This window comes from Microchirus variegatus (genome assembly GCF_963457635.1).
Source record: "Microchirus variegatus genome assembly, chromosome: 7".
In the NCBI taxonomy this organism is placed as follows: domain Eukaryota; kingdom Metazoa; phylum Chordata; class Actinopteri; order Pleuronectiformes; family Soleidae; genus Microchirus; species Microchirus variegatus.
The window spans coordinates 32,946,257-32,966,999 of record NC_139808.1 but is presented as its reverse complement, the minus strand read 5'-3'; the positions used below and the strand labels follow the sequence as shown (position 1 = coordinate 32,966,999).

General features: G+C 41.9%; 1 protein-coding gene across 1 annotated transcript; it reads left to right on the top strand.

Annotated features, from left to right (window-relative positions):
- Nucleotides 1–1,803: 1,803 nt before the first annotated feature.
- On the top strand, nt 1,804–20,466 carry trmt61a (tRNA methyltransferase 61A; the record flags this gene model as incomplete). The annotated part of the gene is made up of 3 exons (XM_083891873.1): nt 1,804–2,134; nt 13,435–13,701; nt 20,165–20,466. 3 exons carry the CDS (start codon nt 1,804–1,806, stop codon nt 20,464–20,466), a joined length of 900 nt encoding a protein of 299 aa, XP_083747999.1.
- Between the last annotated feature and the right edge of the window lie 277 nt (nt 20,467–20,743).

The following is a 20,743-nucleotide window of genomic DNA, read 5'->3' as shown; positions in this document are numbered from 1 at the left end:
GCATTTTCACAAATAGAATAAAGGTTTCAAAAATCAGAGACTGTGTTTTTAATGAATCTTCAGGTTTCTGTCAATTAATCCAGTCCAGATTTGAGAAGTCCAGGTGCAGTGGTTTTTGATCCAGACCTGGTCTAATGAGGTCTAGGTATAAAACAACAACACGGCAATCTTCCCTTTAGCATTTTCACAAATAAAATAAAAGCTTCACAAATACAACAGTTGGTATCATGCAAAGTTAATGTCTTACCTAAAATGTCTAAAATAAGTTAATTTACCCTTAACTTCCCCCTTAAGTGTCGAATCGGAGGCTAACTTCAGCGTCTTCTTTGGTTTGCTGGATCGTCAGTTTGCATTTCCCGGTGTAAGCGAACCGCACCAGGGTTCACTCGCAGGTGAACCAAGAACCAGGTTTTCAGGCGAGACCAGAGTTTGCTTGTTTTCTCTGCTCCGATGTTCGGATAAGAGATCCAAAGAAACGAAACACCTTAAAAATTGAGTTTTGTGCTCTGATGTTTTTGTTCTGGTTAGGACGTGAGCTGCAGTGTACAGTCTTGTCTGAATGAGTTGCAGCTGTTCAGTTGCTCTTTTTGGGGAGTCCTGTCAGAGACAAATGCTGAGATTAAAGCATTAATGAGCTTCTCCTGGTCTGTTTGAGACATTTAACCTTTGACTGTGTATATATTTTACAGCAGATTGACTCAGGTCTGATCTTCAGCAGTTTTCTATCAACACACCGAGGCTCTGAACTATGGTCTTTGGTTTGTAGAGACTGTGACGACTCGCTCCTTTTCTCTTTATTGCCAATAGCAAGTTGAACTTGGAACGTATAAACTTATACGAGTAGAGAGAGCTTAAAGCTTTAGGTGCGGAGATTTTTGGATAACAGTCCAACCCTGAGCCACTTCAGAATATATGCAAGAGTCGTTACCGTGACGACGTGTAACACATGTTTAAGACCGTAAGAGCAGGAGTCGCTGATTCAAACGGGGTTTCCTTTGTATTTGAATTAAAGTACCCAAATCATCATCGTCATTTTTAAAAATTTTACAAAACAAAAACAAACCTACATATGAAAAAAATGTATTCCTTAAGTGTAATGTTAATTAAAAGAGATAGTTTTGTTTTTTTGTGTGGTTTAGTGCTGGGTATGTTAACGACGTTTAACGTCACATTAACGCGATGCTTTTCGTCATGTTTAAGTGACTCCCGATTGTTAAAATGAGTCTTTAAAGTAACGCTAAACTTTAAAAACAGAGGCACACATACGTAGCACACAGGTAAGCTAGTTATTTGTAGCGCTGCCCTTTTAATTTAATAAACAGACGGCTCCAGTTCCACTGTAGGAGTGCTAACGGCGCTAAACAAGCTAACTGGTAAACGGTGCCTGGACTCCCACGTAAACATGACGTCACGCGCGTCTTGGAATTGCGTCATGCGTTAATTTGTAGTAACGTTAGCGCCGCTAACACCGCTAACCGCAGCCAACGTGCCCGGCACTAGTGTGGTTATGAGGTTCAGAGACATCAGGACGCTAGCTTAAGTGCACATAATTTTTTCGCCACTGTTTCTCACCATTAGACGGCGTTTATAATTTTGCTAACTGATGTTTGTAAACCTCTCACTACCAAAGACACAAAATGGCACATTTGAAAGAGATCAATAACTCCAGTGTACTGGGATGTATAATAACAGATTTTTCTCTTTGGACTTTGGTGGGGGAAAGTGAGGGGCTCATAAAAAGATGTTTGTTTCCTCTGCTTGAATCCAGCCTTCCTCCGTCTGTTGCAGTGCGACGTGTCCACCATGAGTTTTGTGGAGTATTCCGACGTCATCCAGGACGGCGACGTCGCCATCGTCTACCTCGGCATCGACTCCACGATGCCCATCAAGGTGCAGAAAGGCGCCCAGACCCAGACGCGCTACGGAGCCATCCGCCACTCCGCCGACCTGATCGGTCAGCGCTACGGGTCAAAGGTCACCTGCAGCAAAGGCGGCTGGGTCCACGTGCTTCACCCCACGCCGGAGCTGTGGACGGTCTCGCTGCCGCACCGCACGCAGATCCTCTACACCACAGACATCGCCACCATCACCATGATGCTGGAGCTGAAGCCGGGGTCCGTCGTGTGCGAGTCAGGTAAGGACGCATTCGCCGCAAAACAATAATCTACTCACAGGGCCCTCTGCTGGACAACTTTGTCATTACAAATTCAATCTGATGCACTTCTATGCTGTCCATTTCATCCCTTAAAGGCCCTTTTATACCAATTTTTGTCCGTTTTGTTTCTGTCACTGCCCGTTTATGTTGCTATCGAGGCGGGGCTAAGCTGCTTTGGCGGAGATCTGCGCTCTGCGAGTGCTTTTCTAGTTTTTATCGTGCTCAATCCGAAATAGACCGCAACTCAAGCGGATTTGGCAGCACTGGGATGTAAGATCACTTCATGTGAGTCGCCCCCATTAATGAAGAATATTCCTTATTTTTGGTGTTCCCGATGAAAGAGAATGATGAGGAGGATGGGCAATTTTATTATTTCCACATGTCCACTGCGAGTTTCGACGACTTGCTTCACCGTATAATACCTGGAGGCTCAAACATGCCTCGTCCCGATTAACCAGGGAGCTCTGGGAGCAGGTTTTAAATGCCAATACATACTCTTAGGGCCTGATTTACTAAAGCTTTGCGCGTGCAAAAACGTGTAACATCCATAGTCCAAAGTTGTCTTTGCTTGATACGTCAGGTAATGATGGAGCTGTCCAAAATACAGACGCAGGATTAAAATAATAATAATATAAAAAGGTCCTATGGACCTGGGGAACAAGGACGTCATATATGCCTCGATCCCAGTTATCTGCTCATCGCAGAACGTCAGCTGTGCTTTCTGTTCAGTGGCTTCAAATCATTCTGCGCTTCCGTTGAGTCTGCTCTTTCTCCATGTGGACAACACTAGCGCAAAATCCTCATTTAAATAGGGCGGTCTTAACCACTTCTGCGCCTGTAGTCAATTGCGGCCGCAATATTAGTAGTTCACCCGCAAAACGTAATCCATTAACAGGCGCAGTCTGTCTGCTCGTGCAAGCAATTTAGCGTTCTCTATTTGGAATCTTAGTAAATCAGGCCCTTAGAGTAGATGGACGATTGACTCTATACTGCCCCCGTGGTTTCTGGTGGACGAAATGCAACGCAAAATGCGAACGAAAGGCTCATATTTAACATATTATGCTTTAAATCTCTCTCTCTCTCTCTCTCGGTGCATCGTGACTTTTTATCACTCCCTCCGTTTTCTCTCTGTTGTTGGTGTTTTCGTTCAATCTCTGCTGGTTCACGTCCAGCTCTGTCGTTCAGCTCCATTTGTTTGATTGTATTCACTCTTAAGTGTTTTCATAGTTTCTCTCAGTCTAAGTGAAGTGAGGGGGGATGGGAGTGTGTGTGTGGTGCAGTGTTTCAACATATTTTACCGTGGGCAGCCTCGAGAATGTCACCTTATTGATTGTACCCCATGGAAAGTGTGTGTGTGTGTGTTGGGGAGAGGTCTCTGGGCTGATGGATGAGTTTGGATGTTAAATCTGCTGAGTCAGCACTCTCAGCAGCAGCTGCAGCATGCAGAGAGCCGCTCTATCTGCATTGGTATCACGTTACTCTGCTGCTGCTTTTCTTTATGTATATTTCATCATCATCGTCATCGTCATGGTGGACACACAGGTGCAGGAGTCCAGTGGATTCACGGTTTAAATAGCAGATTAAAATGCGTTTGTTTATGATGTAGCTGGAGAACGATGACGTGTCGGTGTTCATCACGGTCATGTGTTCTCCTGTGGAGAGAAGACCTTTACATGGTCATCTTGTTTATTATGCTCAGCTCGGCGGATAAGATTTACCCTCAGTCCGACAGGCGCCGTATATTTTCTTCCTCGCTCGTCGCCCCACGCCGCCATTTTCTGATTATTATTTTTTCCTCTTACAGAAAACGTCACTCCGTTTTTGTTTACTGACACAGGGATTATTAGCGCAGGTGCTGAAATGTGGCTTTAGTTAGAGTACGCATGAAGCTACTCCGAAACGTGGCGGTTATTAGACGTTATTTATGGTCACAGTTAACGACAAATTACATAACGTCGCACACCTTATGAGTTAACCCCAGTGCTGATGTCACTCTTCCTCTTTGCTCTCTTAAATCTGGAGTGGACAGGAAGTGTTTTGTGTTGTATTTTTCCAACGAAATGATCAATATCACATCTGTCATTAGTCCGACTAAGCCAGGGCTCTGTAACCTGCGGCTCTGGAGCCTCATGTGGCTCCTTCTCGCTTTGTAGTAAAAACTTTCATGTTTTTCACACTTTTTTGTCATAAATAAAAGTGTTTTTGATATTTTGTCCATCACATCCAATTGAAGAAACCTACCCCCAAAAGCCATTAAAGTAAAATGTGTACATGGAGAAGTCCTGTCCATGTTTAGATCCATGTACTTCTAGATCCATGCAGAGTTTCTCAGACATAAACTACATAAAATTGAATTTCAAAGTCGTTTTTATGCACTTTAGAGGTTGTGTATCAACTTGCGACAAACTGTAGTGATTTAAATATAGTATATATGTGTTAAAAAATACCTTCAAATAGGTTTTGCGGCTCTAGATTAACTTTATTTGGGTGGAGAGGGGACAAAAATGGCTCTTGTTTATTCTAAAGGTTGCAGACCCCTGGATTAAGCATATACATGCAGGAGAAATCAGACTATGAATGACATTATCCAGGTATGTTAGTCCGACTAAGCCCAGCGCGTTTGTAGTCGGACTAACATATTTACACAACGTTATTGCGAATAAATTGTACATTTAGCATTCACGTAAAGGCATTTATTTTTATTTTTACAAAGCAGAAGCTTGTTTGTTTGTTAAATAATGTCTATTATAATAATAATGACAGATTTAAGTAGTTTATATGCCACATCTATACCGATATCTCTTGAATTTCTTTCTTGTCAAAGTTGGATGGATCGTAATGCAGTTAACAAAAGGACGGACGCTCCATGCGTTCATACGTAGATGAGGAAAAACAGGGGAGAGCGTGTAAGGGGGTTTTAATTATTTATTGACCTTTTTAATTATTTACTCAAGTCCCCAGGGACCAGAAGTGGGTCAACGATAAAAGAATCTCACTTTCACTCTTTCGGTCTGGCGTCCGTGTGCTTTGACCTCGCATCGGTTTCACTTCCCGTCGTGCCGTACCTTATTTGGTTCAGACGCAGAACAGAAAGCGAGGTTGTGCGACTCCTGCAGCTCAGGTCAGCAGTCGGATTCTCGCTCATCCTCACCCCTCATCCTCATCCTCACCCCTCCCCCCACGCCCGTCGAGTCTTCAAGCCTCTTGTGTCGCAGCTTCCTCTGCTGCGCGCCGACTTAACGCTGCTGCTCCGAAAGCAGATTAGAGGTGTGAGTCGACGCTCGGTTTGACCATTTGCATTCGTTATCAGTGGAGTTGATTATCTGCTCTTCAGCACCACGACACATGTAACTGTATTTATGGAAACTACACTTAGAATAATACACTATAATTAAGAATCTATAAAGAAGGAAAGCCCTTTATTGTTGTCTAAAATGGCCGCCACCTTAGATTTGAGCCGCCACCTGATATGGAGATAAAATAAGATCATTCTGCTGTAATGAAAAACATTTTATTAGTATTAAGTTTACACCCTGGACCTTCAAATCTCTAGTGTGTAATATGCCGCTCCTCCCCCTCCTCCCTCCTACTGGACTTTGACCTTTTAAGGAAAAAACAGTTTGTCTCCATTGTCGTAAAGGATGCACCTTGCTCCTGTGTTGCTTTTGTGTTTTCGTGAGCGTCTGAGTTCATGTTCATGTAAATAAATATGCATCCAAAAACGCTCAACGTGGAGTCCCCGCAAAGTGATACAGCACATAAAACTGTACAAAAACAAACAGATAAGTCAGGTTTTAAGGAAGTGGTAGACCAGTCGTTCCTCCCACTTCCTGAAAACGTCTGCAGCGACTTCACCTCGTCGTGACACTGAGCGCTGCAGCTCTGAGCATCAGTGCTGATTATTTTAATGTTCTTCTTCAGATATCAACGGTTGGCAAACAATCATTTTCTCTGTTTCTGTTCAGGAGACTTTAACAGCGTCTCTTTTCTTGACGATGGTGTTAAAAACCGTACCTCGACTCTGCTCAGGCGGAAGTCACGTCTCCCTCGTTCTCGCTCATCACGTGTCTCGTCGTATTTTTGGACGATGTCTAATGATGACGAATAAGCAGCACAAACGCTTCCCTAACCTGAACTGAACTGTGTGTCTGAGAACTCTGTCTGTGGTTTCTTCTTCTTCTTCTTTTGCAGATGAACTTTTATAAGACAGGTTAAATATATTTGCTCCTCTACTCAAGTTTCACTTCTTAGTTAAGGGTCAATACTGACATTGTTGGTCCCTCTACGTCAACACCAGTTGTTTTTTTGTCCAGATTTGCATTGTTTTCTATTGAGACTGAGACCGTTAGCTCCTGCGTAAAATGTTTACTTACTCATTAAGATTAACTATTTTGATTATTTTTTTTTTTGTAATTATCTTTTTATTTAGAAAAGCAGATTTCCATCACATACAATAATCAAACACTTCGTCATTTCAGATCTTGTTAAAGGATGGAGACAGTAAGTTCTGATGACTTTATCCATACTGCCCTTCTGGAGTTATTCCATAGATCACTACTTCAATAATGAAACAAAATATAACAAAACTGGGGGGGCGCACCATCTCAAATAAACAAAACATCGCATGAAGAAAATAAGGAGGGTAGTTTCACACATAGCACCAGTACAGTCAAATGAAATCTGATCTAATTGGTTTCACATACTCAGTCCATTTGGACCACATCTTGTAAAATTTCCCTTTTTCGACTCTGAGGGAAAAAGATATCTTCTCCATAACATAAATCTCATAGACAATTTCAATCCATTCATCAATGGTGGGTGGTTCTACTTTTAACCATTTCCTTGTGATGGATTTCTTACTGGCTGCCAACAGTATAGCAAGCAGTTTTTTGTCGTTGTTGTTCCATGTGTCAAGTAATAGATCTCCCAGATACAAAGTTTCACATTTAAACGGAATCTTTACATTAAATACGTTTTGTATATGTTCGTGGATCTTTTCCCAGTAAGGTCTTATTTCTTCACATTCCCAAAAAATATGAAAATGGTTGGCTCCATTCAACCCACAGAGTCTCCAACAAGCGTCCCCGGTACCCTGATGTCTTTTCTGAATAGGTGTAATGAAAAATCTTGCAATGTTTTTCCAACAGAACTCCCGCCATGTGTTTGAGCCAGTTGAGAACCATTGTAGCTGGCATATTTTCTCCCAGCTCTCCTGTGTGATCAACACCTTTGCTTCTTTTTCCCATTTCTTCTTTATGTATTCTGTATTCTCTTGTTTAGATAATTGTATGGCATTATATAATTTGGAGATAATTTTGTTACCTGATCTGGATTTAGATAATGATAAAAATACCTCTATGAACCCTGATTCACCTTTTCCTAACTCCTCTTTAAGATTCTTATTAAAATAATCTCTCACTTGCAGGTATCTGAAGAAATCCTCTCTTTCCAGACCATGATTCTTCTGTAGGGTTTCAAAACTCTGAAATGTCCCTTTGTGGATAAACGAATAATATGTAGTTAAACCTTTTGAGATCCATATCTTAAATCTGGTATCAGTTCTATTTGGTGCAAAGTCTGCATCATAGGCACACCATCTCATCATTTTAGATGCTTCTCCTAATCTGCAAATTTTAACTATTTCCTGCCAGGACTTCAAAAAGCTGCCTGTTATAGAGTCTTCTGGGATTTCCTGTTTTACTTGTAGTTTGTTATCACACAATAGGGCTGTTATTGGAATTCCCTTTATCGTTGTGCCTTCTATTTCCTTCCATGCTGCAGTGTATGATGGTGAACACAGACAGACTAAAGGCCTCAGCTGGGCTGCAAGGTAGTAGTCCTGCAAGCAGGGAAGGCCCATTCCACCTTTTCCTTTTCTTAATTGTAGCGTCTTAAATTTAATTCTAGCCTTTTTCCCTTGCCATAAATACCTCGCTATCAATCTGTCCCATTCTAAGAACTGTTTGGATGGTATTTTGATTGGCAAACACTGAAAAAGGTACAGCATCCGTGGAAGAATATTCATCCTAACTGATTCTATCCGGGAGCTTAAACTTAGAAAGGGAATAACATTCCATCTATGTATATCAGACTTAATTTTTGAGTTTAATGGGCCATAATTAATATCATACAATCTCGAGAAGTCTCTTGGTAGTGAAACCCCCAAATATTTGATGGACTCAGCATCCCATTTCCAATTATAAATGGTCTTAATTGAAGATGGAGGATCATAATTAAACGTTAATACTTGAGTTTTGTTAATATTAATTTTATAACCAGAAATGAAACCGAATTCCTCTAACAATTTCATCAGTTTCGGGAGTGTCTGTGTAGGTTGTGTTATACTAATCAGTAAATCGTCAGCAAATAAGGCCAGTTTTTGTTCCCCTGAATCCAATGTTACTCCCTTAAAATCTGATCTCTGCCTAATCAGTTGACTCATGGGTTCTATAAACAGAGCAAAGAGGAGTGGCGACGCACAACACCCTTGTCTTGTTCCTCTTTCCAGAGTGAATGAAGTGGTTAGATCTCCATTGATTTTAATTCTAGCTGTTGGTTTGTTGTATAATGCTGCAAATGTGTCAATTATAGTTGTATGGAAGCCAAATTTTGAAAGTACTTTATATAAGAATGACCACCTCACTGAATCGAATGCTTTCTCTGCATCTAAGCTCAATATCAATGTCTCCAGTTTTTGTTGTGTGACTTGTCTCATAACGTGTAGTGTTCTTCTGATGTTATCTTGGGTCTGTCTTTGTCTGACAAAGCCAGTCTGGTCCTTATGTATTAATACAGGTAATATCAGTTCAATTCTTTTGGCTAATATGGATGTGAATAGTTTATAATCATTATTAAGAAGACTCACAGGACGGTAGCTCCCACATTCTAATTTATCTTTACCCTCCTTAGGTATGACTGAGATCATTGCTTCTTTCCAAGAAGGGGGGATGATTTTGTTTTCCAAAACCCAATTGAACGTTTTTAATAATGTTGGAATTAGTTGATCTTGCATTGTTTTGTACCATTCTGTGGTAAAGCCATCTGTCCCTGGAGACTTCCCCCCTTTCATTCTCCCGATTGCCGATTGAATTTCTTCCTTTGTTAATTTAGATATTAATTTTTCATTTTGATCATCATTGATTTTTGGGAGATTTATCTGAGCTAGGAAAGTATCAATCTGATCATCGTTGCTTGTCTGTGGTTGGGAATATAATGTTTTGTAGTATTCTCTAAAGCACTGCTTGATTTTCTCCAGATTAGTTTCTATTTCATTTGTTGTGGAATTTTTTATTTTATGAATAGTTCTATCTGCTTGCTGTTTTCTTAACCTATATGATAGAAGTTTTAGGGATTTTCCGCCGACCTCATAGTATTGTTGCTTTGTAAAAAGGAGCTTTTTTTGAATTTCCTGAGTATTTATTTCATCTATTTCCTTTTTTAGTTTTTTAATCTTACTTCTATTGTCAATTTTGGGAGATTTTGCGTGTTCTTTCTGTAGTCCCTTCAAGTCCTCTTCTAATTGTTTGAGTTTTTGTTCCTTCATTTTCTTTTCATATGAGGAGATGGCTATTATTTTACCTCTAATCACCGCTTTTAATGCATCCCAGAGAATAGGTGGAGTTACTTCTTCATTATCGTTATTTTCCAAATACAACTGAATTTCACCTTTCAATTTATCTTTGATAATTGGGTTATTGAGAATGTTTGAATTCAGTCTCCAGAGAGTGGACTTATTCTTTCTGTTAATCAGATGAACTGACATGTAAATGGGACCATGGTCCGAAATAGTAATGGGTCTTATTTCACAATTATCAACTCGAGAAAGATCTCCTTTAAGCATAAAAAAGTAATCGATGCGTGAGTAGACATTGTGGGCGTGCGAGTAATGTGAATAGTCTCGACTCGTCGGGTTCATCTCTCTCCACACATCCACAATCCCCACTTCACGCATCCAAGTGTTTAATCTTCTAGTATTGGCTTTTGCGTCAGATCTCCCGTTCGATGAGTCAACTTTCGGATTTAAACGTATGTTGAAATCTCCGCCACATATTAACATCCCTTGACTTTTTGTTGTCATTAGATCAACTATATGTTTGTAGAAGGACCAGCCGCTTCCCGGAGGCACATACACGTTAAGGAAAGTTATCACAATCCCTTCTATTTTACCTGTAACCATGACCAATCTGCCTTCGTTATCCTTATGTTCTGATATGTGTTCGTAATTTACAGCACTGGATATCAAAGTCGCCACTCCTCTCCGCTTCCCCGATCCATGGGAACTAAAGAAAACATGTTTGAAACCTGATTTATTCAATTTAGCATGTTCAGAGTCATTGAGGTGTGTCTCCTGTAAGAAAGCTACTTGGATTTTATCTTTCTTCAATTTTGATAGGATTTTCCCCCTCTTAACTGGGTTGAGTACTCCATTTATATTAAATGATGCTATTTTCAAAGATCTGTTCTGCATCTATGTGATTCTATTTTGATTATTTTTATCATTTAAAAACAAAGTTCTTTGCCTTTTACAACTTCTTGAATTTGAATAAACAAGGAAATTATCAATCAATAATCGTTAGCTGCAGCCGCAGAAGTTGGGGTCGAAGCTCTTTTTACCGTAGACTTCCATTCAGGCTACGTTTACATGACGACGGTCTGAACAGAAGATGTAAAAGTGGCTTCGCGTCTTCTCTTTTTATTCCGCGTTTAGACAAACGTTTTTCGGGAAGGAAACCTGCGTGCATACGGTGACGCAAAAGTGCATGGAATTGGATTTCCAGTGTTTGCTAATGGCGTTAGAAGACTATTGGATGATTAGAAAACCCTTGTGCGATGATGTTAGCACAGCTGAAAACAGTTTCATTTTGAATAAAAATCATTATTTCTAATCTTGTCAATGTCTTGACTATATCATCTATTCATTTGCAACCCTTTTAATGGAAAATAATGGAGCTAGGTGGCGTTGTGATACACTATGACACAACACCGCCATTGTCTGAGCGCATGCGTAGAATCTTCCTTATTCTCTTATCTGCGCCGCGAAAACCAAAACATGGCTACCCCCGCTAATGAGACGAAGAAGTGGAATTTCGTGGAAAGACTCCTGTAAGTTTATTAGAGCTGAAGGTCCGACGCATGGAAATAAATCCCACGTTTGTTTATTTTCCCTGTACTGGCGCATGTATGTGACGTAAAAGCGTAAACGGGGCCTCAGGAACTGAAGCCTTCATAGGTTCTTCAACACTATAATCAAAGACGTCGTGTTTTAATAATTCAACAGCCTTATTTAAGGCATGTTAGGCTCTGACTCTGAGCTGAAATGCTCACGTGGAGGCAGATATTTCTGGTGCTTTGCTGATCGATCGTCTTTTTCTGCAGATCAATGTCTCCATCCGTCACTCACATTAATGTTTACTGGAGCCACACAGCGCGGCACATTTTGCAGTTTGAGAGATTGGCGATCGATCGACCTGCAACAAGCGTTCGTTGTTGTCTCTGCTGCTTCGATCTGTTTATTTAAAAACATGTTTTTTCCCCCTACCCCCCTCACTGAAACCATCAAAATCACCGGTGTGGTCTCAGATCCTGAGGTCTTATGGAGTCTTAGAGCAGCTCCGGGGTAAACATTGGCCTCTTTGTCGTCGTGCGGACAAAGGCAAGCGGTGACGTAATATCAGCAGGAGAAGGGGTGGAGGATGGGAGCCACTGGCCACTTTATAGCTGCGATAGATGCTCCACTCCCTCCCTCCTCCCGTCTGAGCTGCTGCAGGTCACATGACCGGAGCTTATTCCCCTCCTCCTCATAACTCCGTCACAGATTGTACATTAGCAGGCATTGTGTGTGCAGCGGGACGACTGACACGGCTGCTTCCAGGCAGAGAGGGCCCACTCAGAAATGTAGCATCCACTTATCACACAGAGACAGCTGTGTGTGTGTGTGTGTGTGTTGTGGTAACAGCTGTGTGTCTTTTGTTGTGACGGTCACACGACAGAGGAAACACCCAAACATCCTGAGACTAGACACGGACCGTTGTTCTGAAATTATAGCACGGTGCCCGTTCAGTGTTCGCTCGCTTGAATTAGATTTGCGTCAATACTGTCAACACTTTTTCAGAAGCAATATATTTGTATAATATATGCTTGTCCTGTGCAATAGGTTAGCACGTTAACGCGTTTCCATGATGACTGACCGGAAAAAGACGCGCATGACGTCATGTTTGCGTCCGGAGTCGAGGCATTGTTTACCAGTTTACTCCGTTAGCTGCATTAGCTCCTTTTAGCGCCGTTAGCGTTAGCCTACAGCGGAAAGGAAAAGAGCAGCGCTAACAAATAACCAAATAACGTACCTGGGCTCCAGTATCGGGGCACGTAAACATGACGTCACGCACGCCTTTTTGCATGCGTTAACGTGCGCTAACGTCTGACAGCACACTAATATATACACAAGTTGCAAATTAAGTATTATGTTTAGGTGTTTGAAAATACACATTTAGCTTGCTCCAACTCTTTTGCGTCCGACTGTTCTTTGCTTGGTTGTGATTCTGGCCGTGGGCGGGGCCTCCAAGCCCGCGTCTTACTCACGGTCCAACTCAGTGGCCAATCAGCAGGCAGCTTCCTAAGGCCCCGCCCCCCATCGTCAGAATTTCTGTTTGAAAACTGTATTTTCAAACAAATACAATATAATAATTTTGAATGATTGAATCGATATTTTATTTGCCGTTTGTGTATTTTTTGTTTCCCATATTCTTATTTTTTATTCCTATTTTTATTACACCACTGTTCAAAAGTTTGGGGTCACTTAGAAATGTCCATATTTTTGAAGGAAAAAAACTTTTTTTTCAATGAATCCAACATTAAATGAGTCATAAATACAGTCTATACGTTGATAATGTGGTAAACGACTATTCTAGCTGCAAATGGAATATGTACATAGGTGTATAGAGGCCCACTTCCAGTGTCCTAATGGTACATTGTGTTTGCTAATGGCGTTAGAAGGCTATTGGATGGTTAGAAAACCCTTGAAAACCCTTGTGCAATGATGTTAGCACAGCTGAAAACTGTTTTATTTGGAATAAAAATCATTATCTCTAATCTTGTCAATGTCTTGACGATATTTTCTATTCATTTTGCAACTCTTTTGATGAATGAAAGTCTGACTTTAATGGAAAATACAACAAAAATTGTATAGGTAACCCCAATCTTTTGAACAATAGTGTACATTGTTATGTTATTGCATCAACCGCTAAAAACCCCCTCTTCCCCGTGTCGTCTCTCGGCCGCAGGTACAGGAAGCGGCTCGCTCTCCCACGCCATCCTGCGCACCATCGCGCCCACGGGTCACCTGCACACGGTGGAGTTCCACCAGCAGCGGGCGGAGAAGGTGGCCGAGGAGTTCAGAGAGCACCGCGTGGACCACCTGGTCACCGTCAGGAACCAGGACGTGTGCAAGGACGGCTTCGGCGTGACGGGAGTCGCCGACGCCGTCTTCCTGGACATCCCCAGCCCCTGGGAGGCGGTGAAACACGCCAAGACCGCTCTGAAGAGACAAGGTGAGACACACACACGCACACGTGAGGACATCGTGATTGACATTGTGATGCTGGATTTTCTCCAGCCAATCAGAAGACACATTGCAGCATGCAAACACAAAAATTTAGGCAAAATTAGCTGATAAATAAACTAGTGGTGGGCAAGTTAACGGCATTAACGGAGCTAACAGCGCTAACGTTAACGGCGCTAATGCATTCCATGACGACTGACTGGAAACAGACGCACGTGTCGTCATGTTTATGTGCCGCTGCACCGGAATCCAGGCACCGCTTACCAGTTAGCTCCGTTAGCTCCGTTAGCTGCGTTAGCTCCTTTAGTTGCGTTAGCTCCTTTAGCATAGTTAGCATGCCTACAGTGGAACTGGAGCAGTCCATTTATTAAAGGAAAAAAGCAGCGCTAACAAATAACCAGCGTACCTGTGTACTGCGTATGTGTGCCTCTGTTTTTTGAAGTTTAGCGTTACTTTAGAGACTCATTTTAACGAACGGGAGTCACGAAGAACATGACGTCACGTCGGCATGGAAACGTGGCATGCGTTAAAGAGCGTTAAATAAACTAGTCAATCTATACAGACCGGCACCTGCCGAAAAGTTCTTTCCGTATGTGTTTTTCACAATGACAGATACAGACTACCGCCACCTGCTGGTAGGGAATGTCATATCCTCTTATACTGGTACACAATATGCACCTGCTGCTTGTTCGTAGTGATGCTAGAAGTCGGGCCAAATATGCATTTTTGTTCTCAGAAACTTAGAAAGATAAATACTGCCACGTCATTAAACTTTATATTTGTTTTTATCCAAACATTTCTAGAGACAGACGAGTGGAAGGTATATTGTGTTATTTGTTATTATAAAATCAGACGTATGGTTCTACTGTATATACCAGTGTGGAGCTGGCGAATGGTTTGGTCCATAAAATATCAGAAAATGTTTAAAAAAAACATCGATCAGTGTTTGTCAAACCTGGAAATGACGATGTTCTTGAACGCCCACAAACCAAAATGATTCAGTTTGAATGATTTCTTTGTTGTGTGTTCACATTTAAGAAGCTAAAACAATCAGAAATCTTGTTTTAATCTTGAAAACGATTAATCAATGATGAAAATAGCTGACGATTAATTAGTCATCGATTAATAATGGATTCATCGACTAAAAGTGCTGCATGTACTGTGTGGTAAGGTCACAGAGAAACAGTCGCCAAGCCCTTTTCTGTGACACAGCAGTGGTGCAGCATCATTCCTATCATGACTGTGCACCTTTTTTTAATACGCCACCCTGTAAATCCTCCTCCTCCTCCTAATCCTCCTCCTCCTCCCCCCTCTGGCCGTGGAGGCTCATTCTGCTCTGCCAGCAACACCATCGATACTCATCAACGCCGCCGCGCTCATTAACATTCATCCTTATGAGCGTGTTGGTTTCACACAACAGCCAGTATGAAAGTCAGAAACGCTCGCTGTGGTCTCTGTGACGACCGGCGTGTCCGGGCAGGACACTCTGTGTGTGTGTGTGTGTGTGTGTGTGTCTGTCTGTGTGTGTGTTTGTGTGTGTGTTTGAGTGTCCAGAGTCGCATTATCTGGTCGTCTCAGCGAGAGCACATAGCAACACCTTTTCAAAGGCGTTAAAGGTGACGAAACGGTTATGTCATGAGCGGTGGATGACAATTACTCAATGAATCGTCAACAATTTTCATCATCGATGAATCGGTTTGAAGCTTTTTTTCATGATTAAAACAAGATTTCTGATAATTTAGCTTCTTAAATGTGAATATCTTCTTTGTTTCTTTGCTCCACATAACAAAGAAATCATTAAAAAAGTGAATCATTTTGGTTTGTGGACAAGAACAAAGACATACGAGGTGGTTACTGTTAGCTGGCAGCAGCTTCAGGTTAGCGCGAGGAGCTAACGTGTCGTTGCGTAGTCCTCTGTGGGTACCACTGACTTAATGTGGACCAAATAAGGCACAAGTACAAGAATCGGTACAAGGAGCAGAATATTTTTTTGTTATTGATTTGACTGGAGGCCATTTTGGAAGCCCATTACTCAGGAAGTTGGAAATCTGACCTGAAGTGACATTTTGCTTAAAAGTTACAAACTCCAATTATAATTGATAATAATAATAATAATAATAATATTAATAAGACACGCTCATAACATGCTTAACATTCTTGTTCGACAATATAAATCAGCAGTTACCATGGTTATCGTTAGCTGGCAGCAGCTTCATGTTAGGGGGAGGAGCTAACATGTCGTCGTGCTACAACCACAACACTGTTTTGTTGTTTTTTTTTTAATTCTCCTCTGTCACGTCACATTGGTGGGCGTGGTTAAATCCTTCGATTTGTGACGTCGTTTCAATAACACCCAGATTAACTTCGTGTTTGAAATCCTTCATTTTGACGTTGGTAAAAGTCAGAACTGGAATTGACTTTACCTCGGAGTTGGAAAGCCTGAAGTCCTCTGTGTGTACGACTGACTTGTGGACCAAATAAGGCACAAGTACAAGAATTGGTAAAAGGAGCAGAATATTTTGTTGTTGTTATTGATTTGAGTGGCGGCCATTTTGGAAGCCCATCACTCAGGAAGTTGGAAATCTGACCTGAGGTGGCATTTCGCTTAAAAACTCCAATTATAATTGATAACAATAATAATATTAAGACGCGCTCATAACATGCTTTACATTCTTGTCGACAATATAAATCAGCAGTTACCGTGGTTATCGTTAGCTGGCAGCAGCTTCAGGTTAGCAGGAGGCGCTAACGTGTCGTCCTGCTACAACCATTGATTTGAGTGGCGGCCATTTTGTAAGCCTATGACTCAGGAAGTTCAATTATAAGTGATCATTTCCTTTAGAGCTGAAATGTGAACTGTATATTGTTCCACATCAAAAGTTCTTGTCATAAATCTTACAATATTTGGTATTTTCTGGACCATGAATCGAGAAAATAATCGACAAATAAATCCTTTTATAAACCCTGAAAACCTCTTACTCTAATCACTTCTCCCAGTGACTTACACACTGTAAATAAACATAATCTGCCTTGGGCACATTATAAATGCAGCATTGTTTTTTTTGTTGTTGTAAAAACCACGTCCCAATATGAAGAGGAATTCAGCAGCAGGAACTCTCACTCTCTCACTCCCATTTATGGAGACGCTGCCATGTATTCCTTTCATGAGCCGACACACACACACACGCACACGCACACACACACACACACACACACACACACACACACACACACATGTATATAAAGATACAGATAAATAGAGAGCAGCCATTGTAGAATCAGTCCCATGACCATACAGGGTTATGCTGCTGCTGCTGCTGCAGACCCAGAGATGGTGGCTGCTTTACTTGATTTACTTTCCCACTGCTTGGTCGACCTGTTTTCTTTAGAGAGCCGCAGCCAAGCGCAGCACCGACGTATTTTAACAGCCGTAAACAATCATTTTACAGCTTTAATAGTTAATAGTTGCATCATTTTGTCACACGGCCGTGTCCGTCAGAGGCTCAGATTCATGGAAAACCATTCATGTTCTCATTTTGTTTGGCTTATTTTACATTTCTACTTAACTTTATCAAAATCGCAATACGGCCTACTGCAATTTTCACTATTTCTTAAAGGTGCCATATGTAAGAATGTGGCCAAAAACAGTTACTACACTCGAATTCAAAATACCGAGGTCTTTTAGGTTGGTTTTTCTGACGTAAATGGCAACCCGTGGTTGCTCGGCAGCTGAGACTCTAGTGACTGCAATGATTGGTAGACGGCGGTAGGTGGCGCCACATGACGCCAAAACATGAGTTCAAAACCTAAACATGATTTGCAGTCTGCAAAATATTTATTTTAATGCAATTCCTGTCCTGACTTATACACCTTGTGTTCTACAGACTTAAGAGAACATCATGTTATTCAAATGAAGATGAGAATAATTACGCCAAAATTACCATTTCCTATGATTATTAATATTAGTATTATTATTCAAAGTAGTTCAGGCCTATTTCTACTATTGTATTATGGTTATCTCTGCTATTTGTGTTAAGTTTCTGTGATTTTTCCGCTTCTTAAACGTGAATATTTTATCGTTTATTTGCTTCATATTAAGAAAGAGCCCATTCAAACTGAATCATTTTGGTTTTTAAGACGTTTTTCCACTCGGAGTGTCCTCGACTTTAATGAGTCAAAAGCACTTCTAGGCTGCATATTATGTACAACTCCAATGGTTTTTAAAGGTTCAAATTCAAATTCTGTCTTCCCTAAATGCAAACGTCCAAGGGCCAATTCCAATTCCTATCTTAACCCTTAATCTTAACTGGCCCTCAAAACCAAGTGTTGAGGGTTATTTTGTCACTTAGAAATGGGACACCCCTTAAATGCAGATACATCTTCAGACTGTAGGGGGCAGAATAATGCGAAAGCTGCGTCCAGTCTGTCAACTCCAAAAAAGAAGAAGAAGAACGCGTTTACGTCAGGATTATTTATTACGATCTGTTTGTCAGTCAAGTTATTAGGTTGTCAGTTAGTTATAAGATGATACTCATACAAATATTCAGCTGACAGTTACCACACACCACGGCTTATTGAAAAGTAAACCATAGCAAACCATCGCTTGTAAAATAAAAATAAATGTTACGCAACAATGTCGTCTGTAATCCATTATATGGGCCTAGACTAAGATAATACAATGGTTTTCATCATTTTTATATCTCTATTAACAAAGTTCATTTGTAGCGTTCTCGTTTCGCTGCTTTCGACGCCATCTGTGTTTTCTCAAAACACGCAATGCATTCTGGGTAGCCCTTGCTCCCTTGTGTCAGACGGTGTTTGAATGAACCAATTCTAATGATTCAGTTACCGTTACCGTGATGACTCTGAAAACGTAGAGTCGAGCCGTGGTCTGCACTCGGTGAAATATTTACCCTTTTTCATAATTCTGCTAAAGCCCTGGCCTGAAGCCCAACACTGTATTCAGCTGTTTTCTGAATCCTGCCACAGCTAATACTCTTTCTCTTTCCCTCTTTCTCCCCTTGAAGGACTTGGAGTCTTATTATTATTATTATTATTACGTAAGTGCAGAGCAAACATGTCCCACAAAGCCAGAGCTCCACAGTCTGCAGGTCATTCAGATAGCACTCGTGGAGGTTATTAATAACAGCTTTTTAGACGCCGTGGGTCAATCATCAACCCGACCCCTCCGTGTGTGTGTGTGTGTGTGTGTGTGTGTGTGTGTGTGTGTGTGTGTGTGTGTGTGTGTGTGTGTGTGTGTGTGTGTGTGTGTGTGTGTGTGTGTGTGTGTGTGTGTGTGTGTGTGTGTGTGTGTGTGTGTGTGTGTGTGTGTGTGTGTGTGTGTGTGTGTGTGTGTGTGTGTGTGTGTGTGTGTGTGTGTGTGTGTGTGTGTGTGTGTGTGTGTGTGTGTGTGTGTGTGTGTGTGTGTGTGTGTGTGTGTGTGTGTGTGTGATGGTTGCCGGGAGACGGTCACGTTGTGTTTATGGACGTCGGGAAAGAGCGAGAGAGAGGTAGAAAACTCTGTTGGTCCAAAGGAACGATAGCAATCCCAAACATCCCGCTGTGTTTATCATCAGACACGAGGAGAACGGTTCATAGCGACTCGCTCTTTAACCCGTGATCAACCGTAAACTCGCCGTCTGTCTGTCATAAACGAACAGGAAGTGCTTCTTCTTCTTCTTCTTCAACTGTCACAGAAGCTCCTGTAGTCGAGAGCGTCCTCCATGATGAGATTATTTTAAGAAATAACGACAAACTCCGACAGAGACTGTTTTACAACAGCCAGTGTTTGTTTGCAAAGACAAAGTTGATGTTTGTTGATGAATGATTTACAAAGAAGATAAAAACTGAAAGATCCTAGACCTTTGGTAAAATTAAATATAAATAAATACATTTATTTTTTCTTCTCTCTCCTTTATTTCTCTCTTCTCTCCTTAACTTCTTCCTCTCTTCTCTCCTCTCTCTCTTTCTTTCTTTCTCTCTTCTCTCCTCCTCTCTCTCCTTCCTTCTTCCTCTCTTCTCTCCTCTCTCTTTCTTTCTTTCTTTCTTTCTTTCTTTCTTTCTTTCTTTCTTTCTTTCTTTCTTTCTTTCTCTCTTCTCTCCTTCCTCCTTTCTCTCCTCTCTCCTTCTTTCTTTCTCTCTTCTCTCCTCTATCTCCTTCCTTCTTTCTCTCTTCTCTCTCCTTTCTTTCTCTTCTCTCCTCTCTCCTTCTTTCTTCCTCTCCCTCTCCTCCTCCTCTCCTCCCCTCCTCCCTCCCCTCCTCCTCTCCCTCCTCTCCTCCTCTCCTCCTCTCCTCCCCTTCTCCCTCTCCTTCTCTCCCCCCTCTCCCTCCTCCTCCCCTCCTCTCCTCCTCTCCTCTCTCTCCCTCCTCCCCTCCTCTCTCCCTCCTCTCCTCTTCTCTCTCTCCCTCCTCCCCTCCTCCTCTCCTCCTCCTCTCCTCCCCCTCTCAGCAGGAGGTCGGCTGTGCTCCTTCTCCCCTTGTATCGAGCAGGTCCAGAAGACGTGTCTGTCTCTGGTGGAGCACGGTTTTGAGGAGCTGAGCAGCGTCGAGGTTCTGCTCAGAGTCCACGACGTCCGTGACGTCTCCATGCCGCTGCCCGACTTTGGCCCCGCCCCCGACCGCGCCGACTCCAGAGGGGATGGGCCCCCGAGCCACGCCTCCTCCTCCTCCGTGGCCCTGAAGACGACCACGCCCCCCCGAGAGATCCCGGGTCACACGGGTTACCTCACCTTCGCTACCAAACCCAGAACCTGAAGCTCAGAACCTCTCACACAGTTTATAATCTGTGATAATCCAGCTTCCTGCAGGTCCACGAGGTCATTTGATCCTCGTGTCAGGTTTGTTGCTTGCATCAAGCAAGAGTGAAAATCAATTTTTTTTTTACTTTTATGAAAAAGACTTTTATTTTGTAACACCCCCACCCCCACAAGTGAAAACAATAAAAGCGCAATAAAAGAAAAATGTTGTTTTCTTGGTTTTATTGTGAAACAGCTGATGAAAGAGGACCTGATTTGTAATTTTTCACCTTCTT